The 27,021-nt window shown below is 46.0% G+C and overlaps 1 protein-coding gene and 1 pseudogene across 9 annotated transcripts in view; both read left to right on the forward strand.

Moving 5' to 3' along the window:
* Positions 1–3,953: 3,953 nt before the first annotated feature.
* RABGEF1 (RAB guanine nucleotide exchange factor 1) overlaps positions 3,954–27,021 on the forward strand; it is a 90,649-nt gene continuing 67,581 nt past the window's right edge. For 2 of the 8 annotated variants that reach the window (XM_082358566.1, XM_082358567.1), the window contains exons 1-4: positions 4,083–4,478; positions 6,915–7,084; positions 10,479–10,657; positions 11,099–11,471. In XM_082358566.1, coding sequence (XP_082214692.1) covers positions 4,335–4,478; positions 6,915–7,084; positions 10,479–10,657; positions 11,099–11,471 — 866 coding nt within the window. In that variant the 5' untranslated portion in view covers positions 4,083–4,334. Of the gene's footprint in view, positions 4,479–6,914; positions 7,085–10,478; positions 10,658–11,098; positions 11,472–13,661; positions 15,252–15,588; positions 24,602–27,021 lie in introns of those variants that run through there. The other 6 variants (XM_082358561.1, XM_082358563.1, XR_014235317.1 and 3 more) reach the window with 6 other exon arrangements.
* Positions 25,142–25,592, forward strand: LOC309612672 (large ribosomal subunit protein eL31 pseudogene; annotated as a pseudogene). The gene has a single exon. The product of its transcript is annotated as a large ribosomal subunit protein eL31 pseudogene (transcript).

Below are 27,021 nucleotides of genomic sequence, written 5' to 3' on the forward strand. Positions count from 1 at the left end.
GATATTTTAATGTTTCACCAAAGGACTTTTAGCTGGCAGTTCCAAACAAATGTCAGAACAAATATTAGCAGCTAGGAAGCCCCCAAATGGCAAGTTGTTTTTCTCTGATACTCTCTTACTGCCTCAGAGAAGCAGGCCACTCTCAGCCTCAAATCCAAGGCAGTTTCTAAGTGGATGTGGGTACCTGGGGGAAGAAAGGCTGTGGAATGGTGGAGAGGCCCCAGGAGATGAGGACACTAAGAGATAGGGTACTTCTTGTCAGGGTACAGGGGATTATATTTGCAGCTAAATTCTTTTTCCACTTGATGGAATCATATTGAATAATAGATATTTAAACTGTGAAGTGCTTAAACCTGAACTGATAGACCAGTGGAAATGCCACACAAATGGGCCATGGGGATGGGAGGGAAAATTGGGAATATGGCTCCAAGATACTCACCCAGTCACCAGTGGGGTTTGACCATAATGCTTCCAGAGGTGACTGGAACAAGAGCTCCCTTAGAGACACAAGGGATGAGAGAGTAATAGGCAGCAGTTGGTAGGACAACTGTGGATGCTGAAACCACATAAATAAAACACTATTTTCATCGAATTCTGGATGTGAGTTATTTTTTAAAATTAATTTTTATTGGAGTATAGTTGATTTACAGTGTTGTGTTAGTTTGTGCTGTTGGATGTGAGTTATTTTTGCATCTACATTTTATGTTATTTGTTTTTATTATAATTAAGTAATAAATGAAAATACAAAACAACATTCATCAAAAGCTTACCTATAAAGAGCTTGGGATGAGAGCACTTTGGGGCCCATATCGTCTTGCACAGTGAAAACATCCATGGTTACCAGTGTGTACTCCAAACCAAACAGCGCCCCCCCAAATGTTCTGCTCTGAATAACACCCCTAGGACCTCTCACAACTTGAGGGGAGCCCCTTCCCACCGGCCCAGCATGATGGCATCCTGGAATTCCCTACCTCTATGATACCGGTAACAATCCATGCCCTTATATACTAATAATACCAATAAAATACATGAGGAAAAAAATCTACATAGAGAGGTAACTCTTTGAATGTGATCACAGCACAAATTTCTTTCATGTATTCATCTATTGAGTTGCTACTATATGCCAGGCATTGTGCTGGACCTTGGAGGTTGATTACAGAGAGTAATGAGACAGTAAAACGGATGCCCCACCCTGCTTTCTGACACCCAGGAAGGCAAAGACCAACATGGGACCTCTGCTACAGCCACAGCAAAAAGGAAACGTTTTTAACATTTCCATATCCAAACTTGTCCACCGAAAGAGCAAGAAGCCTGGCCTCCAACTCAGTGTTCACTTTCCCCCTCCAAATCTCAAGTGCAGGGATCTGCTTGGTGAAGTTAGGTCACCTGTGGAACCCAGGATACAAGGTACCATGGGACAAGCAGCTTTTAGATTTCAAGTTTCTAGCATTCAGTGAGGCACACTGGGGTGGTGGTGGGGACAGGGGTTCAGAAAAGAGATGTGAGAGGCAATCTGAACATCGGCCACATTTACCCCGTGCACTGTGCGAAGAGAAGTCCAGGCGACAGAACAGCAGTGGTTAACGAATGGGGGTGTGTCAGAGGCTGGGGGAGAGCCGAGCTGGGTTGAGAGCAAGTGGGCCCTTAGCCAAGCTTCCGTGCCTTGGGAAGCTGCTGGCAAACAACCTCCTCCAAAGAAGATGGATGCTTTTGTTACCGTTTTCATTTCCTTTACTGTTGTTAAATTATTCAATAAATTAGAATCGGAGAGAAAATTCAGTAGCTGAATCAGCGCTTTGTTAATCTGTTGCCATTCAAAAGGTCTTTTCTTTGGTGAAGCATGGAGAACAGAATCCAATTGACTAATCTCAGGACTCCATGCCTATAGGACTGTTTTTTTGGTTGACTCCTGGAGGAAAAGTAATCCCAGGGCTATAAGTGCTCGTGTTCTGAGAGCAGCCCACACCTCTGCGCGGCCATGTGCTACCCATCCCCCCCGCCGAGGCTCACTGACCCTTCCCTGCAGCCCTCAAGCGAACTGGCCTGGAAGTCATTTCACTGCAGGGCGGGGATGGCCACTGCCAGCAAACTGCCCTGCTTTCCCAGAACGCCTGTTCCAACCCCTGCCTACTCAGTCAGCAAGTCCTCATTCCAGGCGGCTGCCCTAGGACTTCTCCCCACCGCGTAAACAGAACCAATTGGGAAACTATATTCCTGAAGGAAATCCTCAGCCGAAGTGGAAGATGAAAACTCCAACACATTCAGTAACGTAACCGTGATCGCACATGGATTTTCCTACCTCCTGAGACTCTGGGGCTCCTGTCTCATTCTCTTTATACAGCCTTGCTTTAAGGTGTAGGAACAACTGTCACTCTGATAGCCCTTAGCTCTCTGGTTTCCTCATATGGATTCCTAGAGGAGGAGCGGCCATCTGGCAGAGTGGGTAAATGGAAGGAAGCTGGTCCAGGTAACTCCTTGTTGCGTTACTTAAGGAACCAACCCAGAATCTACTCAGACTTCTTGTTATGTAAGATAATAAAATTCTCCTATTATTTAAACCACCTTTGATTGCAGTTTCTATTACAGCTGAAACATCCGAAGGATGGAAAGAGGAAATTTTGTTATAGATATTGTTGAGAAAGGCTGGAGCAGGTAGTGATAGCTAAGAGATGGCCTCAGGGGGCCTTCTTTAGGGCAGTGCTATTCAAAATGTGATTGAAGGACTTGCAGCATCAGAATTACCTGGAGTGGGACTTCCCTAGTGGTGCAGTGGATAAGACTCCGTGCTCCCAATGCAGGGAGCCCGGGTTGGATCCCCGGTCAGGGAACTAGATCCCACACACATGCTGCAACTAAGAGTTTGCATGCTACAACTAAGGCGCCTGCCTGCCGCAACTAAGGGGCCCTCGTGCTGCAAGTAAGACCTGGCTCAACCAAATAAATAAATATTAAAAAAAAAAAAAAAAGAATTACCTGGGAGTTTGTTAGGAATGCAAATTCAAGGGCTTCATCCCAGATGGACTAAATCAGATTCTCTGGAGGTAGGGCTGGGAATCTGTATTTTAACAAGTTCTCCCTCCAGTGCTTTTGATGCAAGTATATTTGGAGAAAACACTGACCTAGGAGACTCCTACAGCTGGGAGTGTGATTGGTCCAACAGAGGAAGTGCTGTGCCTCTTGCTCACGGCTGAACTCCCTGAAGCTGTTCTAATCTTCTAGGCCTCAGTTTCCTTTTCTGTCACAACAATGTGAGATTCAAATGAGGAGCTGGGTGTAAAAATGGTTTGAAGAGCTAAAACCTTGACCCCCTAGGAGAGTGTCTGAGCTGACCCTGCCGTACCAGGGGACACAGCATCCAAGGCTGCAGACAGATGTGTTGGACCAGGCTGGACTCTGCCTCAGCAGCCTGTGAGCTTCTTTGGACAGGGCCTGTTTCCATCTGTGTCTCCAGGTGCCCAGCAGAAGAACTGACACATAGAGGGTGGAGAGTCACTGTCATTCTTAATTGAACTCAACTGCCCCTATTTTTAGTTTTCTTTTTCGGACTGCTGCTTGAGTCAATCAGGAAAGACTGGAGACCCAGGTTTTACCCTTGTGGTTAGAGGAGAGCCAGCCCCTGTCGCAGTGCTGCCCTTCCTCTCCTACAGCCCCAGTGATCTCAGCCGTCCTCCCTCACAATCCTCCAGGAAAGGATGCTCAGGCTCTCCATTGAGGTGACCTGGTCCTCCCAGATTTCCCTGGCCTTCGACGCCCAGGGATGCACAGGACCCGTTGCCCTGGAAACGTACGAACAATTAAGTCACGAGCCCTCTCTCGTCTCAGGTTTCTGGGTGTTGACCTGGACGCGGGAGCCGCTCCCCAAGCCTGTAAGAAGGCCTGGCTTAGACGCGGTGACCTCGCGCGCGCCCCGCGCGCCGAGCCAGTGTTAGCGGGTGGAGCGGACGCGCCTGCTGGCCAGAGGGCCAATCAGAGCAGGGCAGGCCAGCCGGTCCGGTTCCCGGTGGCCACTTAGACGCTGGCTGAAAGCGCTGCCTGCTCTGCGATTGGGCGAGCTTCCTGCCAATCAGGGAAGGAAGCCAGCGGGGGTTCGGCCAATAGCTGGAGGCGATGGGGTCAGGCCGGTGGCCCTGCGGTCCTCAGGGTGGTCGGCGAGCCCGTCGGCGCTGAGGGAGCGACGGCCCTCCGGCCCTCCGGCCCGCGCGCGCTGCGCTTTCCGCCCCTCCGGCCCCGCCCGTCGGCCGCGCCGCGTCATGCCGGGCGCTGCTGGGTGCTAGTGCCCGGGCCGCCGCCCTCCCGCCCGCCTGAAGCCGCGCCCACTGCCCAGAGCCAGAGGGATGGTGGTAGTCACGGGGCGGGAGCCAGACAGCCGTCGCCCGGACGGTGCCATGTCCAGCTCCGACGCCGAAGACGACTTTCTGGAGCCGGCCACCCCGACAGCCACGCAGGCGGGGCACGCACTGCCTCTCCTGCCGCAGGAGGTACCTGGACCGAGGGCGTGCGGGGGCGCGGGAAGGGGCGCGGGGGCAGGAGCCGGTGGCAGGCAGAGCTGACCTTGGGATGTGAGCAGCGCTGCAGCGCTGAGGCAGGGGTGGGGGTCGGGCCGAGGGCGGCGCCAGAGGAGCCGTGCTCCCCTGCCCACCCCGCTCCCACCACCTCCCCCGACCCCCGCCCCGAAATGCACCAGGTGTGTCTTCCCTGCCCCAGGCGGCACCTGGCCCTCCCATCCCCCTTCTTCCAGGATTCAGTGCCTGCAGGGTTGGTACTCCCATCCCTATGTCCCACCTTACCTTCTGGAGGAGGGAGGGTAGGCCGTGGGAAGAGGCCCTTGGAGCCCCAAGAGATGATAGTGTCTCCTAGAGAATCCAAGAGGAGGCCTCCGTGGTTGCCCAAACCCAGTCTCCAGCTGCCCAGAGAGTGGGGTTAGGGGCTGTGTGCAGATAAGAAGCAGGCCAGTTAATAGATGTGGCCTCACTCACCTGACAACTCCATGGCTTTCCCTCCTAGCTGCTGTGCTGTGATGCACGGTGGCTTCCACTGGTCTTACTTAACGCATGTGACACTATCATACGAACACTTGAAATGACCCTCAAGAGGAGGGAAAAGAGGGAAGGTGGGGCCCTGCTGGGCAGTGAAGACAGAGGCTAGGAGGTAGGGGCTAAGGTAGTGGCAGACGTGGGAGCAGGTGACCTGTGGAGTCCTAGATGAAGGGACTGAGACCCAGAGGGGCAGGGTGGGGCTGGGTGAGGCTCTCGGGAAACTGTAGTGTCCTCTTGGGGTTACGAGCCAGTACTCCAAACATCGTGGGGCAGTTGTGAAAATGGGCAAAACTCCAGAAGGACTCTTTGTAATTGGAAAAAAAAAAAAAAAAAAAGGAACCGTTGGAGACCCAGGGTGCCATTTTTTGTGCACTGTCACTGGGGAGATGGTGTGGCTTGAGGAAAAAAAGCACAGGACCCAGAGACTATAGGCCAGCACTCCAGTGCCAGCTCTTCCACAAATTACATGGCTCCATGTGAGTAATGTAAAGTATTATTATCTCCAAATAATATTGGGGTACTTGGTATGCACATAAAATAGTTTTAGAGGAGCTGGCTATAGAATAAGCAGAAGGCATTTCCCGTCCTCTGGGTGCAGAAGAGTAACAGTACCTACATTCACAGAACTGTAAATGCCTGTCGGTTTCATTCATCCATTCATTCAATGCATATTCGGGGCTTTACTATGAGCCAGGCACTGCACAAGACGCTGGGCAACTTTGATGTAATGTATTTGTATCCTACTTTATTTCACAAAGGATTTGAAAGTCGGGAAAAAGGACTGCCTAGATAAATACACATAGACTTTCACAGAGCCAGAGAGATGTCGTAATATTGAAAAGTATGCACTGGGATAAAATTTTAGTTAATCTGGAGGAGGTTTGTGGGAAAATTAGGGAGAACTGGCCTCATTTCTTTCAAAACCACAAACAGTGAAAGAGATTAAAAACAAATAAATAAAGGTCCTGAGCATTTTAGGGAGACCCTGGAGCTTCTCAGGGCAAATGTAGGTACCATCATTCCCTGCCCTTGCCTCCAGAACCGTAGCTGGACTGGTCGCTAATCTCCCTGCACAGATTAAGGGGAGAAGTGGAAGGGTACCGAGGATGAGGAGTGGATACCTGGCGTTATTCAGCAGACGTCTGTGGGCCCTGCTCTGGGTGCCTCAGGATAGCTGAACAAGATGCTGCTCCTGCCCTCGGGAAGCTTGGGCAACAACACCACCAATAGCACAAAGCGCCCGTTGTGCAAAGCTCTGTTATAGAGGAGAATGTGGATACAGGGAAGGCACAATGGCGGGAGTGTTCAGTTAACCCTATCTTGGGGCAGGCAAAGGACAACAGAGCAGAAATGCTCACGGAGTAGGGGGACCTTGAATAGAAGCTCTTAGAATGAGTGCATGCTGCTAACCGATATGGCGCCTCGCTGTGAATTAGCGAAAGGGTGTACAGCTGGCCTGGCAGACCCCGCTCACGCGGGTGCCCGTGTGCAGTGAACAGCGCACACTGCCAGGTGGGGCCACTGCATTCGCTGGATGGACAGAGGGAGAGTGGCAGGAGCACTGGGGACGGAGAAGACAGCATGAGCAAGGGCACAAAGGTGGGAAGTTCAGGAAGTGGAAGGAGGACAGTGAAAGCTCTGAACTCTAGAGCAGAGATTGTAGGACTGCGGTGGAGAGATCTGATTTAAGAGCTGTGGGAGGATGGGGAGGACTTGGTAATTGATGATTGCAGGGAAAGGGAGGAGAGAGAAGCGGTCAGAAAGATGCCTGGGTTTTGGCCTCGGGTGGTGTTCATCAGACCCAGGAAGGCGGCAGAGGGGGCAGCCCCGGCTTGCCTCCCCACTGTGGGACTGAAAGTGCCGGTGATTCCTCCCCAGTTCCCTGAGGTTGTCCCCCTTAACATCGGAGGGGCTCACTTCACCACACGCCTGTCCACCTTGCGGCGCTACGAGGACACCATGCTGGCGGCCATGTTCAGCGGGCGGCACTACATCCCCACGGATGCCGAGGGCCGCTACTTCATTGATCGGGACGGTGCGCACTTCGGGTACGTTCCTCCCTCTGCCATCAACTGCAGGGTCCTAGCAAGTGAGCAGCCCGGGCTTGGGCATGGGACTTTGATGTCTTCCATAACACCTAGAAGAGGAGATAACCTGCTGGTGGAATTTAATAAATGTGCATATTGAATTGGATCAGAATTCTTAGTTTCTTTCCCAGAGGAGGCAAGGACAGCCGGAGAAATCCCAGGTAACACACATTGGCTGGATGTGATGAAACTGATTCTCTGCTATGCAAATTAAGACTGGGAAGTTGTCATCCCTGTGGAATAGGTGTGACTGCACTGAGAGGCAGGGGAGTTCCAACACAGCTTCTGGGAGAAGACCCTCAGATCCAGATTCTGGGGCTCGGCATCACTGTTAGGGAGAAACAGTGGTTCCCAACTTCTTTCAATAGTTTAAAACAAATAAATAGGACAAAAAAAGGTGAGGGAAGGGCCAACATAGGGTTGCCATCCTGTAATTTTGCCAAGTCTTTAAAAAAAAAACACCTTCAGGGACTTCCCTGGCGGTCCAGTGGCTAATACTCCATGCTTCCACTGCAGAGGGCACAGGTTCAATTCCTGGTGGGGGAACTAAGATCCTGCGTGCCGCACCGTGCAGCCAAAAAAAACCCCAAAAAAACAAAACAACAACAACAAAAACACAAAAAACCCCACTTTCAATTGTTACTGTCATTTTAACAGTAAAACATGGAACAACACAATCTCAAAAAAAGATAGCCCTTCCCAAGAGAGGACTTCCGACAACCTTACAGATAAACAATTTAAAGACTTTATGTTTCGGTTTCCTTGTTTGTGAAATGAGAAGTAATTATAGCTGCCTTGCAGGCCTGTCATGTGGATTAAATAAAGAGTCTTGGTGTGACCCCTGGCCAGGTCCTTTCAGAGTATATGGCTGAAACTCTTTGCCCCATCCGTCTAACTTTGGAGATGACTGGAGAACTAACATGGTCTTTGACCTTGAACAAAAGGAGACCCTCCAACCACTACGTCTCTGTGCCGGCCTCCAAGTAGGATTGCGCACACTGGGAGAAGGGTCATTTTCATCCTCAGAAAGGAGCCTCGTCAAATAATTTGCTCTGAAGCATCTGCGTTTCCCCATTGGGCGGTCAGCTGCCTCCTGTGCTGAGAAAACAAAGTGTCACATCGCTCTGCAGAGCTATAAAAAGATTTTTGTTTGCAGGCTGTTTGGGAGAGGAAAGTGCTCGGCCCCGGCTGGCAGCTCCCACAGCACTCTTCTCTGGGCCTTGCCCGGGGTTATGTTTTTCAGGACTCACCAAGATTTGCTTACAATCCTAGAGGACTGATTTTGGAAGGGGTGATGGGGAGGGGGAACCCGGTTTGGCCCTAGGCTGATGCGCCCATACCCAAGTGGCCACAGCTGGAGAGTGGCAGGGCCAGGCAAGGGCGTGGCAGCAAGCAGGATATTGTGGTGTTTATCCGCAGGCTACTGGACTCCAGTGGCCTAAGATTCGTCAGCAGCCTATGAAGCTGTTGAAAGATTCGGATAAAATAAAATAGGGGTTTAGGGCATTTCCCTGCGGGTGAGCTCACGTAGCCCCAGCAGCCACCGTGGAGGCTGCCTGGGCCTCCGCCTGGGACACTTTCCTGTTGTGATCAGTGCACAGCGCCTTGGGCTGAAGTCTGGACCACTGTGGGTGTGGATTTGGAGTCACCCGTGTCTGCATCTGGCCTTTGGCTAGCTGTGGCTCCTTTAGCAAGGGTGTTCCTTAAGCTCTCTGAGCCCCACTTTTTCCTCATTTATAAAATGGACGTAAGAAAGCACTTACCCCATGTCGTTGGAAGGATTAAATGGGATAACTCCTGAATAGTGACTGACACAGATTAACACTTGGTGAGTGTTGGCTGGTGTTGCATCATGGTCATAGACTCACTACTGAGGTAACAGCTTGGTCGTGGGGTGTACTGATACATCCTCACAGAAAAGCCCTTCCCACACCTACCAGTGATGGGTCTGATTACTTTCAGCCCTAAAGAATCTGAAGAGAGAATTAAAAGACTGAATTGTTATTTTAAGAAGGTGCAGTCTGTGATTTTTTTGTTCACTCCTGAAGCCAGTTTGTTCAGGTGTCAGGGTTAGGCATTCCTCTTCTCCGTATAGCTACAGAATGATACTGATGGCAAGGATTTGTGGGGAGTGCAGAACTCTTCCACGTGGCTGGTGGGAATAAAATGCTACAACCACTTTGTCAAACAGGCACTTATGACCGAACAATTCTCCTCCTGATGTTTACCCAAGAGGAATCGGTGCCTGAGTCCACAAGAAGTTTACAGGGAATGTTTATCACAGCTTTACTCTTATGAGACCCAAACTGGAAACAACTCAAATGTCCATCAACGGGAGAATGGGTGAATAGTTTATAGTGCATCCATACAACGGTATGCTACTTAGCAATAAAAGGAAGGAAACTTCTGCTACACACGATGACGTAGGGAATCAATCTCAAACACGCTAGGTTGAGGGGAAGAAGCCAGGCACAAAAGAGAACATACTGTGTGATTCCACTTACGTGCATTTCAAGAAGAGGCAAAACTAATCTTTGTTGACAGAATTAGAAGTTAGAGTGGTTGCCTCTGTAGTGATTGGCTGGGAAGAGGCACAGGGAAACTTTAATTAGATGGACATGTTCTATATCCTGATGTACGTGGTGGTTGTGTGGGTATATTCATACGTGAAAAAGTAATTGACCTGTACAATTAACATGTGTACCTTTATTGGCTATTATCTGTACCTCAATTCAAAATATAATTAAGGGGCTAGATATCATATCTTTCCATTTTTCCTATATATACTTAATAATTATAATAATAATGATACAATAACAACTATAACACTTAGTGAGGGCTTGCTCTGTTCCAGGTATTTTCTAAGCACTTTTTTTTTTAACATCTTTATTGGAGTATAATCGTTTTACAATGGTGTGTTAGTTTCTGCTTTATAACAAAGTGAATCAGTTATACATATACATATGTTCCCATATCTCTTCCCTCTTGCATCTCCCTCCCTCCCACCCTTCGTATCCCACCCCTCTAGGTGGTCACAAAGCACCGAGCTGATCTCCCTGTGCTATGCGGCTGCTTCCCACTAGCTATCTATTTTACGTTTGGTAGTGTATAAGCACTTTTTATGTATTAACTTATTTAATCCCCTCATAACATTATGGGGTAGTTTTCTTATTTCCCCCCATTTTACAGAGGAGAAAGGGCACAGAGAGGTTAAGTTCACTTACCCAAGGTTACACAGCTGGCCATCTGGGTCCAGATCCTGTGCTCTAACCACTGGGTGGCACATTTGCCAAGCTCTAACCACTGGGTGGATCCGTTAACTCCTTCTCACCAACCCTCTTTCCTTCCTGCTCAGAGATGTGCTGAATTTCCTGCGCTCGGGGGACCTGCCGCCCCGGGAGCGCGTGCGGGCCGTGTACAAAGAGGCCCAGTACTATGCCATCGGGCCCCTCCTGGAGCAGCTGGAGAACATGCAGCCACTGAAGGGGGAAAAAGTGCGCCAGGCGTTTCTGGGACTCATGCCCTATTACAAAGGTGAGGGGTTCACTGTGCGGGGCAGTCGGGATGTGAGGAGGGAGGGTAGCGAGGCACCTGTCGGTGCTGAGGTCTCCACCAGAACAAGTGGGTCATGGCTCGCCAAGACACCTGTCCTACTCAAGCTGGGAGAGGATCCCGCTTCCCTTCCTGCCGCCCTCCCAGTCCTGCAGGAAGATGCAGATGAAATAGGGACCACCTTGCCTGCAACGTCATCAAATCGCATTTCAGGAGGGTGGTACTCATCCCATCCCCTTTGTTTCCTTTTGCCCTGCAGAACCACGATTCCTGTTTAAGTTTGTGCCCTTCATGGGCCCAGAGTCCCTTCCCCAGGGATCTGTCTCTTCCCTCTTGGGTCCGCCATCACTGGGGCTCTCTCTGTGCCCCGCCCCCCCCTCCCCACCCCCGTCCCACTGATGGGTGACGTGTTCACCCCCGCAGACCATTTGGAGCGGATTGTGGAGATTGCCCGACTGCGCGCTGTCCAGCGGAAGGCCCGCTTTGCCAAGCTCAAGGTCTGTGTCTTCAAGGAGGAGATGCCCATCACCCCCTACGAGTGTCCGCTTCTCAGCTCCCTGCGCTTCGAGCGGAGCGAGAGTGACGGGCAGCTCTTCGAGCACCACTGCGAAGTGGATGTGTCCTTCGGGCCCTGGGAGGCCGTGGCTGACGTTTATGACCTGCTGCACTGCCTGGTCACGGACCTCTCGGCCCAGGGCCTCACCGTGGACCACCAGTGCATCGGGGTGTGTGACAAGCACCTCATCAATCACTACTACTGCAAGCGCCCCATCTATGAGTTCAAGATCACGTGGTGGTGAGTAGCCCTGGCAGGGAGCAGAGTCCTGTCAGGGAGGGTGTCCGTTCCCCTTGGCGGCTCTGGGAGCGAGGTCCCTGGAAGGGCTGCTGGCCGCCCCAGAACCTGCTGAGGTCAGGACGGGTCCTGAGGCACAACTCCAGGCGGACGGAGGTGCAGCCCCAGTCTCCTTGGCTGTACCTCGGGGCCAGGTTCAGGGCTGGTGGCCCACAGGGACTTGGTGCCTGCGCTCACCTGGCCTTTCCTCGAGGCACGGCAGTCTCTGCCTGAGGCTGATGGGGTCCGGCTAGCGAGGGCTTGACCGGGAAGTCCAGAGAGGTTTTGTCACTTTCTTGACCTTGCAAGAGAGTTTCTGCCCTTTTTAGAGCCACGTTACCAGACTCACGTAGGCATAACCACTCCTCCACCCTGTTCAAGAGTCCCTTCCTTGTGCTCAGTGTATCGGAATGAACGTGGAACACGATGGGGGATTTACCCAAGGAGCCCCCCAGAGCCCCTGGCTGAAGAAGGAACATTCTCTCTCCCTCTTCCCTCAACAGTAGCCCCACGCTTTGTTTTAGGATGTGCAAAGACTCTTTTCCTCCCAAAACATATTCTTCACCACCTTTTGGAAATGTAACCATAGTTGCCAAAGCCATGCACCAGGTTGGCCTTAGAAAAGCACAATGTTTACAGCCCTGCCTCAGGGCCTTGGCTTCTCCTACCTTCCACTAACCTTCCTTGCTTGAAGGGTTACCTTCTCACGGGGCTGGAATGCACATTTCAGGGACTCCTTTTGAAGATTCCCTAAGTCAAGCAGGCAAGATGCCTAGATCTTGTGTTATCTTTGAGATGTAACATCCTTTCTAGAGGCTCAGAGTACATCCTTGGCTGCTATTCCATGGTAGGATCCAATTTATGGTGAACCTCCTTGGATGGGAACCCCTGTTGCTTTTTCCTGCCAACGTTCTCCTTCTCGGAGATTGTCTATCTTGGGGAAGGAAAGAGAGGGCCGGAGGAGAGGCGCAGCTGTCCCAGGAGCTGTGGGAAGACAGCAGCAGGCCTCCGATATGTTTGACTCTGCAAAATTCAGAGAGAAAAAGATCCACCAGCTTCTTGCTCCACTGCATCTCCTTCTCGCGCTGTCTGCAGGCTGGGGCAGCCAGTCGGGGTGTGGGCCTGCGCCCCCTAGAGGAAATACTCGGCAGCACCAGTCGCTGGAACGGGACGTTCCCTTGCTGCGTGCAGGGCTTCTCCCTATAATCGTGATTGAACTTGACTGCTCCTGGGTGTTGTTGTAGGGAGATTTTTTTTCTGTCAGCCTCATCGGTCTCAGTCTTACAAGACCAGATTGGTGAGGAAGGTAGTGGGGGAGCTGAGGAAGAGAAGGCCAAGCCCTGGGACCTTGGCTGAATTCCTTCACGGGGCAGTGACCCCTTGGCCCCTGTATGGGAAGATTCCAGGGCATGGTCCCCCGCTCTTACATTGTATTCTTATGTGCGTGGAGCAGGCGTCCAGGCTGACATCTAAGGGGACGGTCCAGTCAGTGGTCCAGGTTCCGAGATAACATGTTCTCTCCTTATTCTCATCCGCAAACGGCTTGTCGCTTTTCCGGAGCTGATGTCCCTGCTTGGACCTTACCCCGACAGCACGGCTCTTGCCTTGTCCTCAGAGAAAGGTCTTTCATTTAAGTTGCCCAGATCGGCAAATAGATTGAACGCTGATACAGGTTCGTTTTTTGACAGACACTGAGGCAGGCTATTCAGGAGGGAGCCAGTGTGAGGAGAGAGCAGATGGGTAAGCCCAGTGCCCGCAGTGAGCCGACCTCGGCCCCTTCTCTTGCCCTCCCCGGCCCAGAGCATCACAGCCCTCGGTTATTGAGAGTCCATACACGTAAGACAGGGAGGGACTGGTTCACGCAAACTCAAGTCAGTTCAAAATCAGGCCCTGAAGACTTGCTTGGGGCTTCAGGGACGCTGGATAGGAACGCTGTCCCTGCGCCTCTTGCTGGAGCCCCCCCGTTCCTCTGCCCCCGTGTTGTCCTCGCGGAGGTGCTCTGTGCCGTCGTGGGGAGACAGGGCTGTGGCCAGTAGCCCAGGCAGAGCAGGGACACCGGCGGCCAGCTTAGAGCTCCTTCTAAATGGAGTAAAAGAATTCGGTGGTTGGGCTTCCCTGGTGGTGCACTGGTTGAGAATCTGCCTGCCAATGCAGGGGACACGGGTTCGAGCCCTGGTCTGGGAAGATCCCACATGTCGTGGAGCAACTGGGCCCGTGAGCCACAATTACTGAGCCTGCGCGTCTGGAGCCTGTGCTCCACAACAAGAGAGGCTGCGATAGTGAGAGGCCCGCGCACCGCGATGAAGAGTGGTCCCCACTTGCTGCAACTAGAGAAAGCCCTGGCACAGAAACGAAGACCCAACACAGCCATAAGTAAATAAATAAATAAATATAGAATTCGGTGGCCCTGTTTGGCCATCGTCTGACGAGAAGCCAAGGCCAGGCTGCGAAGCACTCTTGGATGTGGAGGGTTTGTGGTGATCGCCTCCAAATAAAGGTCATCTCTGAGGAAGTGACTTCTCCTAGTTGGGTCCCTTTTCAGCTGTCAGCGGCCAAGCCCAGAGCATAAGAAGGGTTGGGTAAGGAAGGAGGTCTCCAGAGGACGGCTGTTTCTCCCAGATTGAAAGGAAGTCTGTCTTCATGGAATTCTTGTGCGTAACGTCCTTGGGTCAAACCAAGGGGCCTGCCTTTGGAGCTTCCCTTATGTTTGACTTCGGGTACCTTTTCTCCCAGGTGCTCCATTCACTGGTTGGGAAGGTGAAAGTTTTAGGAAATAGGACTGCATGGTGCAATGCTAGCTGCAATTCAGTAAGAATAAAAAACTTAACGGCAACTAAGTTTGAAAAGATTGAAACAAAACCACAGTGAAACCCAGCACACCATCCCAGGTGGGGGAATTCTTTGGATAACGCTCTAAATAGAAGACATAGAGGAATCGTCACCATCCTTATTCTACCTCTGGTGAATTCACCAGGCTGTCTAGTGCTTATCACATGGAAAGCAGTCGACTGTGCTCTTAAAGTTTCTGTTCTTTCTCTCTGGGGCTTGGGATATTCTGGGAGCTGTCTGAGCCTTGTGCCTCAGGCTGCTCAGGTGATGTAATCTTCCTGTTCTGGGTTGCTCATTGGAGGACTAGGAAATTGACATCTGCAAGCCACAGAGTGGGGTGAGCCTCACTGTGTGATCTTGGTCTAAGCTGGATCCTGAAATGGTTAAGACAAATAACAACAACAAAACAAAAACCACTCACACTAATCATTTTGATCCCAGTTAGAATTTCAGATATCATCCTTCTGCATACCTTCTGTCTGTATTTGATTGTGCTACAAGTGATTAAGCTTTCTCGGGTACCATTTTGCTGGGGCTCTTTCATGAAGGTGGCGCCTGCCTCGTGATCCTTAAAAGAGGGAGGCTTTATTCATCAGAAGCCAGAGTGTTGGGAACTGGGGTGGGAGAGGCATTTTTTGGAATTCTGGAAGAAACATACATGTATACATATGTTAATTGGAGGAAGGGTGGGCTGGCAGAGGGTTGGAGGAGGTGGGAACAGAGACGGGGAGGAGGGATAGGCAGTTGCCTCTGGGAGTGGGAGGTCACGGGGTCAGTCGTCTTCCTTCCGTACAGTGTGGGGTTTGTGTACACAATATAACGCTGCCTGTGTTCATTCATTTCCTGTCTGTGAGCGCTGTGGTGCGTGGAGCCTCAGTACCCTCACCTGGCATTAAAGTCAAGAATTAGAACCTGGGTGCCGTGCCTTTCTTGTTTAGAGACTTACTCTCCTCCCTCCTCCGCCCTCCACGCTGCCAGCGAATATGTGTTGATTTCTGCTTAAAACGTGGTATGTTTTTGGATGCCATACTAAATCAGACAGGCTCTTCCCTGAGACATGTGGCTGAACTTCCGCCCTGACTTGAAGTTAAAGGGAGACGGGCCCCCTGGAGGTTCCTCTGCAGTTACCCTCACCTGGTTTCTGTCCCGGTAGGCATACTCACCTGTGCCCCCAGATTTCTGGGGTTTATAGGCAGTACTGGCCATTTGTTCATGACCCTCAACTTCCTCACTTGACCATTCTATCTTTTAGGAACTGGGTTCACCTGATCCCTTACTGAAGACCCAGGGTTCCAGTAGCTGAAAGCCCTGTACACCTTTTCTCCTGTCCTGGCCCTACACCTCCAAGACACACTCCAGTACCTCAGTGGGGGTCCCAGGGGGACGCCAGCATGGGCAGCCTCTGTTCCTTGTTCCTACATCTCCATGATGCTGGGGTTGGCTGAGGCCAGCAATCCTTATATGTATGAGAGTTGGAATAACATCTTTTTCCATAAGATGTTACAAAACCCAAACGAACTTTTTGGCCAACCCAGTAATAAACAGATTCAAGGTCCAGAGGCACCATGTGAGTGTCTGTCCATGCAGCGGCCTGGAGCGGTCAAGGTGAAACTGGCAACTTGGTCCACGCAATGAGGGCAGGTCAGGTTTTTCAAACACTTTGGCCTCAGAAGATGCTGCATTACATGTGCAAGATCCCAAGAGGCCAGCAGAGGCATGGCAGCTCTGGTTGTAGCTGACAGAGAAGCCGCTGCAAGCTGCAGGTAGGTGCCCATGTGCAGCGGAGGCCAGCCAAAACCCAAAACTTCCCAGAGCGGACACAGAAAGGGACAGTATTCTCTTACAGCGGCTGACTGACGTGCCAGAAGAGGAAACTGAACTCCTGCTCACCCTTCTGCCAACCATGTGCCTTTACATCCCACCCGTTCAAAATGGAAAGTAACACAGAGACTCCTTGGGACCTTATGTGTGTCTCCATGCCTGACTTGCACTTGGAGTCATTTGTATTAGTCAGGAGGAAAAAAACCACACGGTAATTTGAATAATTTATATCTTTAATATAAATAGCTATTAATTATAAGAAGATTGGAGTAATGAGGGATTGGCTAATAAAGAGTAGAGATAACTATAAAGAATATAGGAATAGCAGATGTAAGAAGCAGCCCCTAGGGCAGAGATAGAGCATCCAAGGACGAGTACCCCTCTCCCCCCAGAGCTGATACCCAGACCTTTTTTGGAGAAGGCATGACCATGGCTCACCGAACGGTAGAGAAGTCATGGGGGAACTTGCTGGAAACCCACCCTCTGGGATGCTGGAAAAATCCATTCCTTGGGAGGTGTCTTGCCAGAGGCCCTCCACGACAAAACCACCCCAGGGGAGTGCCGGGGAAAGCTGCGGGCCTCTTTGTGCTGCTCACTACCCTGCATGGCAGGAGCTGGGTGCTGGAGAAGCTGTGTGAGCTGTGAGCAAGCACACCCGAACCAGAAAGGAAACATCTCCCTCCTTGCAGTGTCTCACCAATGCCCCCTACTAACAAAGAATCATATCATGTTAGTCGGCAAAGGCAAAAAATACTCATAAGTCCCAACCCAACTTTTGCGGAGGCAACGGATGAATATGGGGCTAAAAGGCAGTCAATACCTGGCACATCATCTACATATGCTGATGACTCCCCAGATGTATACTGTCCAGGCTTCTTGCTTCAGCCTCGAATTATACACCCAATAACCTGCCAAATATTGCTACTTCAATATCTGTTAGCCATCTCAAACTTAATACATCCAGATGGAATTCTTGATCTCCTCTCCCACCCCAAACATCCTCATTCCACCTCCTCCCTCTCAGGAAATGGCACCACCATGCATCCAGTCAACAAAAACCGGCATCACCTTTCACTCCCCTCCTTCACCTTCCCCTTCTCCTTGCAATCCATCACCAAGTACTTGAATACATCTTTAAGACGTATCGAGTTTTCACAGATTTGCTTGTTTGACTCACCATCATCTTTCATCCTGAGTTACTACAAAGGCCTCCTGGCTTAATTTGGCTCTCAATTACCCCGTCTAACCTATTCTCCAGAACAGTCTTTTGAAACGGTTGATGAGATCCTGCACTATGCTGACTTAAAACCCTTTGCTTTTTTCTTTTTTTAATTAATTTTTATTGGAGTATAGTTGATTTACAGTGTTGTGTTAGTTTTGGGTGTACAGCAAAGTGAATCAGTCATACATATACATATATCCACTCTTTTAAAAATTCTTTTCCCATATAGGTCATTACAGAGTATTGAGTAGAGTTCCCTGTGCTATACATTAGGTCCTTATTAGTTATCTATTTTATATATAGTAGTGTGTATATGTCAGTCCCAATCTCCCAATTTATCCCTTCTCCCATGGTAACCGTAAGTTTGTTTTCTACATCTGTGACTCTATTTCTGTTTTGTAAATAAGTTCAAACCCTTCGCTTTTAAAATGAAATTGGAAAGGCTTACCATGTTTGATCTGGTTCCTGCCAACCCGTCCAGCCCCAACACACCACCCTACTCCTTGTTTCCCATCCTCCACCCTGGCCTTCTTTCAGTTCCTGCCTCAGCTTTTTGTGATTGACATTTCCTCTGCCTGGGATGCCCTTCCCCCATCTCTTCTCATTTATGGCTGGCTCCTTTTCATATTTTATGTTCCAGCTCAAATGTTACATACTCAGTGAGACCTTCTCTGACCATGCCATCTAAAGCACACTCCCTCCCATTACCATCTATCACGTCACCCTATTTCTTTATAGCATTTATTACCAATAGTAGTTGTCCTGTTTGTTATGTCTCTATTTTCTTTCAAATAAGCCCCTCGAGAGCATAGATTTTGCCTCTGTTGTTCACACCTATATCCCAATGCTTGGAACAGTCAGTGCCTGGAAAAGAGGTGCTCACAGTCAAGATCTGTTAAACAGTCTGTCCAGTATATGGACAGGAGACCACTTGGAGCATCTTAGTATTACCATGCCCTGTGATTAAAGTCAATGGAAAACTGCAACAACCCAATCCAGGCAGGATTACTAATGGCTCAGACCTTTCATGAGTGAAAGTTTGGGTCACCCCACCACGTAAAGAGGTTGAGTATGGAGATTAAGTTTGATATAAGGAGATGCATATGGATGCCAAGTTGACAGGGGGTGGAGTTATGACAGCTAATTGTATGTGTCAACTTGGTTGGGCCACAGTGCCCAAATATTTGGTCAAACATTATTCTGAATGTTTCTGTAAGGGTGTTTTTGGATGGGATTTACATTCAAATCAGTGGACTTGGAGTAAAGCAGATTACCCTCCATAATGTGGGTGGACCTCATCCAGTCAGTTGAAGGCTTGAATAGAACAAAAGGCTCCCTCAAGCACGAGGGAATTCTGACAGCAGTCTGTCTTCAGACTTCACTGCAACACCGGCTCTTCCTGGTTCATCAGCAGACTGCCTTTGAACTTGAACTGCAATTCTTTCCTGAGCCTCCAGCCTGCCAGCCTCCCCCATCAGATTTTGGACCCACCAAGCCTCCACAATCACATGACCCAATCCCTTAAAATAATTCTCTTCCTATATATACTGTATCTATCTATCTGTCTATCTATCCCAGGATATGTATATCTATCTATCTATCTATGTATCTATCTATCTATCTATCTTCTAGAAAGAGATTTATATACATCCTAGGAGAATATATATCTATAATGAAGTGCAAAGGTAGTATACCACATGTTTTGCCACCTTACTATTCTCATTTAACATTATCTTTTGGAGATCTGTTCATTTCAGTTCATGTAGCGCTGCCCCTCCCCCCTTTAAAAATTTGATAATATTCCATTAAAAGTAGGTTCCACAAAACTATTTAAAAATAGTTTCTGCTGCCTTTTGAGATACACATGCCTCTAACTATTTAGCAACAGATTAATAAGCCTTTCCCACATTTCAGCAAATACAGCCCTCAGCTCTCTTGTTCTTGATATGATAAAGACTACTTAGAAACGTTAAAAAAAAAAAAAAAAGAAAAAGTAAGATGGAGGTCTTGGGTTTTTTAGCTGATTGATTCTATAATGCTTACAGATTTGACTCATGGTTGACCACAATATGGTTCAGCAAGAGAGAATGTACTCCTTTGCGTATGTGAATGGTCTGTTTTCCTTGATTTTGGATCCTATGGAAAATGGCTTAAGTTACGTGGTTCCTGGATTGCTTCTCACTTGGGAACTTGGCAATTTGATGAGCCCTTCCGCTGTCACTAATCTGATTATCTCCCAGAGTCTATCCCTGAGGCTTTCCTCTGGGTTGCTTCATTCTTAGGCAGCCTTTATCTACTGCTGCAGAGATCGCCTTTGCCAGAAAACCAGAGAAGAGAGAGAGTCACTTTCCTGAAAGCTAGAAAAGTCCTAGAAAGGAATTATGGGCAATCCTCACGCATTTGTTGAGGCCAGGTAATGGCAGAGCTCACATGCCTATTCTTGGAGCCAAGGGATAGGGTCATCAATGGCTGAACTCTGTAGACTAATAATGTAGGGAGGTGCGGTTCCCCCAAAAAAAGCTAGGTAGACAAAAACCACACATCCTCTACTAGTTTTACAAAAGTGTATACTCTTTCTCTCTTCTGATAGGGACCTCTGTTTTCACTGGCAGACATTAGTCATAGCCACATCGTATGAGTTTAGCACAGATCTCTAGCTGTTAATGGTTTCTTAAAGTCTTGCATTCTGCAAAAACCAACAAAAAAAAAATTTCCTCTGTGGGGTGAAGTAGAAAAAAAGGGGGAGAGGGTCAAGTTTTAACTCCTTTTCTCTTTAATGTATATATTAAATGGTTTGATACTAGTTTTTGATGAACTGATATGTGTCTTGTCATATAGCAAGTAGAAAATTTAATTCTCCTTCTCTGTGATAGTGATGTGATTTTACTATTGCAAACCAGGCAAGTCTCATTAAGAAAGATTGTTTCTTTTATACAATTGCTGCAAGAAAATGTTGCAACTGACAAGGGCGTAATCTCCAAAATATACAAACAGCTCATACAACTCAACAACAAAAAATCAAACAACCCAATCAAAAATGGGCAGAAGACTTTAATAGACATTTCTCCAAAGAAGACATACAGATGGCCAGTAGGTACATGAAAAGATGCTCAACATCACTAATTATTAGAGAAATGCAAATCAAAACTATAATGAGATAGCACCTCACACCAGTCAGAATGGCCATCATTAAAAAGTCTACAAATAACAAATGCTGGAGAGGGTGTGGAGAAAAGGGAACCCTCCTACACTGTTGGTGGGAATGTAAGTTGGTGTGGCCACTATGGAGAATAGTATGTAGGTTCCTCAGAAAACTAAAAATAGAATTACCATATGTTCCAGCAATTCCACTCTTGGGCATATACCTGGACAAAGCTATAATTCAGAAAGATACATGCACCCCTATGTTCATAGCAGCACTATTCACAATAGCCAAAACATGGAAACAACCTAAATGTCCATTGACAGATGAATGGATAAAGAAGATGTGGTACATATATACAATGGAATACTACTCAGCCATAAAAAAAGAACAAAAAAATGCCATTTACAGCAACATGGATGCAACTAGAGAGTATCATACTAAGTGAAGTAAGTCAGATAAAGACAAATACTATATGATATCACTTATATGTGGAATCTAAAATATGGTACAAGTGAACTTACCTACAAAACAGAAACAGAGTCACAGACATAAAGATCAGACTTGTGGTTGCCAAGGGGCAGGGGGAGGGAAAGGGAAGGACTGAGAATTTGGTGTTTGTAGATGCAAACATTTAGAATGGATAAACAACAAGGTCCTACTGTATAGCACAGGGAACTATATAATTGCTGCAAGAAATAATGGCTCAATGTTATATAAAGTCAAAATTCCTGTCTTAGGCGCACATTATTAAAATTTGAAATGATAGGACAACTTGAACATGAAAATAAATAAGTATAGCAATGGGTTATAACCCATTGAATAAAATAAGAATCCATGAATTCATGTTGACACAAATGAATAATTACATAAAAGAGGTAGAAAGGAGAGTTCTTAGAGTAAAATGTCAGCTAATAAGTATAGAGAAAGAATGATGGGGTTAGAAAACCTCCATTTAGCAACCATCATAATTATAGCTGAATCATCATCAATCATCAAAGTATTTTCCTATAAATTACTAATTAATTATAAAGGTAAAAATAGTAACTTCACAGTGGAGACACATGAAAGACTCCACCTTAATCATTAATCAAAGTTGTTAGCCAAAATGGGACAAACAGACATCATGCACATCACCTATCTTAACACCTTGAGGAGAATACAATATTATGCCAGTGATTTTTCTGCCAAAAAATGAATAACCTGAATCTAATCATGAGAAAAATTCGGAGAAACCCAAAGTGAAGGACATCTTTTAGAATGACCTTCTTATACTTTACAAAAATGTCAAGATTATGAAAGACAAATTGAAATGGAAGAACTATTCCAGATTAAAGAAGGCTAAAGAGACATGGCAATTAAGTGATCCTGGGTTAGATTTGGGATCAGGAAAAACAATAGCTATAAGGGGCATTTTGGGGACAATTGATGAGAATTGAATAAAGGCTATAGATTAAATAATAGGATTTTATCAATGTTAATTTTCCTGATTTTGATAATTTTGCTTTGGTTTTTCTCAGAGAATATCTTTATTCTTAGGAAGTACACACTGAAATATGTAGGCATCAAGAAGCATGATGTTTGCAAGTTAGTCTTAAATTCTTTAGGAAAAAAGTGAGAGAGAGAGAGAGGGGGTACAAATGATAAAGAAAATGGGGCAAATCTACAAATTCAAGACGCTCAAAAAACTCCACGTAAGATAAATTCATAGAGACCCACAGCAAAACACATTGTAATCAAACTGTAGAAAGCCAAAGAAAAAGAATCTTGAAAGCAGCAAGAGAGAACCAATTCGTCACATACTACGGAAGCCAGAAGGGAGTCAGATGTCATATTTAAAGTGTTGAAATAAAAACCTGTCAACCAAGAATTCTGTATCTGGCAAAAGTATTCAAGAATGAAGGAGAGGGCTTCCCTGGTGGCACAGTGGTTGAGAATCTGCCTGCTAATGCAGGGGACACGGGTTCGAGCCCTGGTCTGGGAAGATCCCACATGCCGCGGAGTGACTAGGCCTGTGAGCCACAGCTACTGAGCCTGCGCGTCTGGAGCCTGTGTTCCGCAACAAGAGAGGCCGCGATAGTGAGAGGCCCGCGCACCGCGATGAAGAGTGGTCCCCGCTCGCCGCAGCTAGAGAAAGCCCTAGCACAGAAACGAAGACCCCACATAGCAATCAATCAATCAATCAATCAAAAAAAAAAAAAAAGAATGAAGGAGAAATTAAGACATTGTTACTAGTGGACCTGCTCTGTGAGAAATGCTAAAAGGACTTCTTCAGGCTGAAGAAAAAAGGACACCGGAAGAAGCCACATGGAGAAATAAGAACACCAGTAAAGATAAATACCTAGGTAAACGTAAAAGCATTATTGTACTAAAGGTTTATAACTCCTCTCTTTTCCCCTATATGATTTAAAAGACATATATGCATAAAACATTAATTATAAACCTGTGCTGATAGGCACACAATTTATAAAGATGAAATCTGTGACAATAACAGGATAAAATGAGAGGGACATAGTTGTATTGGAAGCAGAGTATATACTATTTTAAATAAGTTGGTATTATTCAAACTAAGTTGTTATGAGTTCAAAATGTCAATTGTAATCCCAAAGGTAACCACTAAGAAAATAACGAAAAAAATGTACAGAAAATGAAAATGGTAGGCTACAGAAAAACAAATACCAAAATATGAGGTAATGGAAGAATTGAGAAAAAAAATTTAAGCTATATAGAAAACAAGAAGCAAAATGGCAGAAGTAAGTCATTATTTAGCAGCAATTACTTTATTTCTTTTGTTTGCTTTTAAATGTAGTCAATCCTAGCAATTACTTTAAATGTAAATAGGTTACACTCTCCAATTTAAAGTCAAAGATTGGCAGAATGTATTTCCCAAAAAGTTCCATCTATCTGCTCTCTATAAGAAATTCACCTTAGATACAAAAACATAAAGAGGCTGGAAGTAAAAGGATGGAAAAATATATTCCATGAAAACAGTAACCAAAGGAGAGTTGGGGTGGCTATATTGTTAGAATAGATTTTACATTAAAAAAAAGGTTGGACTTCCCGGGTGGTGCAGTGGTTAAGAATCCACCTGCCAATGCAGGGGACATGGGTTCGAGCCCTGGTCCGGGAAGATCCCACATGCCACGGAGCAACTAAGCCCGCAAGCCTACAGCCCGTGCTCCGCAACAAGAGAAGCCACCACAATGAGAAGCCCGCACACCGCAACGAAGAGTAGCTCCCGCTCACCGCAACTAGAGAAAGCCCATGAGCAGCAATGAAGACCCAATGCAGCCAAAAATTTAAAAATTAATAAGTAAATTTTTTAAAAAAGGTTATAAGAGACAAGAAAGACATTATAGACTGAAAAAGATTTAATCCAACAAGATGATGTAACAATTATATGCATATATACACCTAATAACCAAGCACCAAATATATATGAAACAAACAAACAAAAAAAGGCAGATTTAAGGGAGAAATCAACAGTTTTACAATAAGAGTTGGAGACTTCACTATCCCGCTTTCAATAATGGATAGAACAACCAGAGACGAGATCAGTAAGGAAAGAGAGTACTTGAATGACACTATAATCCAATGAGACCTAACAGACATATATAGAATACTTCACCCAACAATAGTGGATACACATAGAACATTGTCCAGAATAGAACATATGTTGGGCCACAAAGAAAAGCCTTAGTAAATTTTGAAAGGTTGAAATCATACAAAGTATCTTTTCTAATCACAATGGAATGAAACTAGAATCAGTAACAGAGGGAAACTCACAAAAATGTAGAAATTAAAAAACATGCTCTTAACCAATGGTCAAAGAAGAAATCACAAGGGAAATTAAAAAATACTTTGAGACAAATGAAAATGAAAACACAACTTACAAAACCTATGGAATGACATGAAAGCAGTGCTCAGAAGGAAATTTGTAGCTGTAAACATCTACATTAAGAAAGAAGAAAGATCTCAAATCAATAACGTAACTGTACACCTTAAAGGAACTAGAAAAATGAAGAGCAAATTGAACCAAAGCTAGCAGAAGGTGGAAAGTAAAGATAGAGTAGAGATAAATGGAATGGAGAATAGGAAAACAAGAGAATATAGAAAATCAACAAAACCAAAACTTGGTTTTTTTAAAGATCATCAAAATTGACAAGTCTTTAGCTAGATTGACTAAGAAAAAGAGAAAACAAATTGCTAAAATCAGAAATAAAAGAGGGGACGTTACTACTGACTTTACATAAATGAAAAGGATTATGAGAATTCTATGAATATATGGGCACCAACAAATTGAATAACTAAATGTAATGAACTAATTCCTAGAAACATAAATCCTACCAAGTCTGAATCACAAAGGAATAGAAAATCTGAATATACTTATAACTAGTAAGGAGATTGAATCTGTAGTCAGAAGTTTCCCAACAAGTAAAAGCCCTGGACTTTATGGCTTTGCTGGTGAATTCTACCAAATGTTTAAAGAACTAATAACAATCCTTCTCAAATTCTTCAGAAAGAAATTGAAAGTGGAGAGAATGCTTTCTAACTTATTCAGTGAGGCCAGCATTGCCCTAATACTGAGGCAGATAAAGACACTACAAGGAAACTACAGACCAATACTCCTTAAGAGATTAATATAAAAATCCTCCCTTTCCAACCCGGGACGGGCAGGATGGCTCCAGCAAAGAAGGGCAGTGAGAAGAAGGAGGGCCGGTCCGCCATCAACGAGGTGGTGACCAGAGAATACACCAACAGCATTCACAAGCGCATCCATGGAGTGGGTTTCAAGAAGCGTGCCCCTCGGGCACTCAAAGAAATCCGGAAATTTGCCATGAAGGAGATGGGAACTCCAGATGTATGCCTTGACACCAGGATCAACAAAGCTGTCTGGGCCAAAGGAATAAGGAATGTCCCATACCATATCTGTGTGCGGTTGTCCAGAAAACGTAATGAAGATGAAGATTCACCGAACAAGCTCTATACGTTGGTTACCTATGTATCTGTCACCACTTTCAAAAATCTACAGACAGTTAATGTGGATGAGAACTAACTGTGCTTGTTCAATAAAGTTACAGAACTGCCAAAAAAAAAAAATTCCTCAACAAAGTACTAACGAAGAATTCAGCAGCATATTAAAAAGGTTACATGCTGTGACCAAGTGGGATATATTCCCGGAATATACAAGGATGGTTCAACATATGAAAATTGATCAAATGTTATTCACTATATTGAAAAAACTACCCAGTCTTCTCAATTGATACAGAAAAAGCTTGTGATACAATTTAATACACTTTCATGATGAAAACACTCCAAAAAACTAGGAATATAGATTATCAGAAAGCCACATATAAAAAACCCATAGCTAACACTGTACTCAGCAGTGAAAGATTAAAAGCTTATCTGCTGAAATAAGAAACAAGACAAGGATGACTGTTTTTGCCAATTCTATTCAATATAGTGTTGGAAGTTCTAGTTAGAGCAACTAGGCGAGAAAAGGAAAAGCCATCCAAACTGGAAAGGAAGGAGTAAAATTATCTGTTTGAAGCTGATATGATCTTATATGTAGAAAACCCTAAGGATTACACACACACACACACACACACAAACCTGTTAGAACCAATAGACGAATTGAGCAATGTAGTAGTACAGAATCAACACAGAAATCAGTTGCATTTCTAATAATGAACAATCCAAAGAGGAAATTAGGAAAAGAGTTCCACCTACAATAACATCAAAAAGAATAAAATACTTAGGAATTAATTAAGGAGGTGAAAGACTTGTACACTGAAAACAGCAAAACCATTGCTGAAAGAAATGAAAGAAGATGTAAATAAATGGAAAGACATCTCATGTAAATTGGTTTGTTGTTGAATTTTAGGAGTTCTCTATATATTCTGGATAACAGTCCCTTATCACAGATAGGTGATCTGCAAATATTTTTTCCTATTCTGTGAGTTGCCTTTATACTCTGTTGATTGTTGCCTTGGAGGCACAAAAGTTTTTAATCTTGGTAAGTCCAATATGTCTATTTTTTTCTTTTATTACCTGTGCCTTTGGTGTCATATCTAAGAAATTATTGCCAAATCCAGTGTTATGAAGCTTTTCTCTCCTGTGCTTCCTTCTAAATTTTATCTCTTACATTTAGGTCTTTCATCCATTTTGAGTTAATTTTTTTACACGGTGTTGGGTAAGGGTCCAACTTCACTCCTTTGCATGTAAATTTTATATTATGTATATTTTACAATTAAAAATAAAGTTAAAAAATTAATACCCTTTGATGATAAAAACACCCAGTAAACCAGGAATAGCAGGGAACTTCCTCAACATGATAAAGGCCATGTATGAAAAACCCACTGGTAACATCATATCATGGTGAAAGACTGAAAGTTTTTTTCACTAAGATTGGGAACAAGACAAGGATGTGTAGTTTAAGCACTTCTATTAGTACGTTTTCATTTCTCTCTGGTAGATTCATCTTACCTAACTTTTCTGCA

This window comes from Balaenoptera borealis, assembly GCF_965194805.1.
Source record: "Balaenoptera borealis genome assembly, chromosome: 16".
NCBI lineage: Eukaryota > Metazoa > Chordata > Mammalia > Artiodactyla > Balaenopteridae > Balaenoptera > Balaenoptera borealis.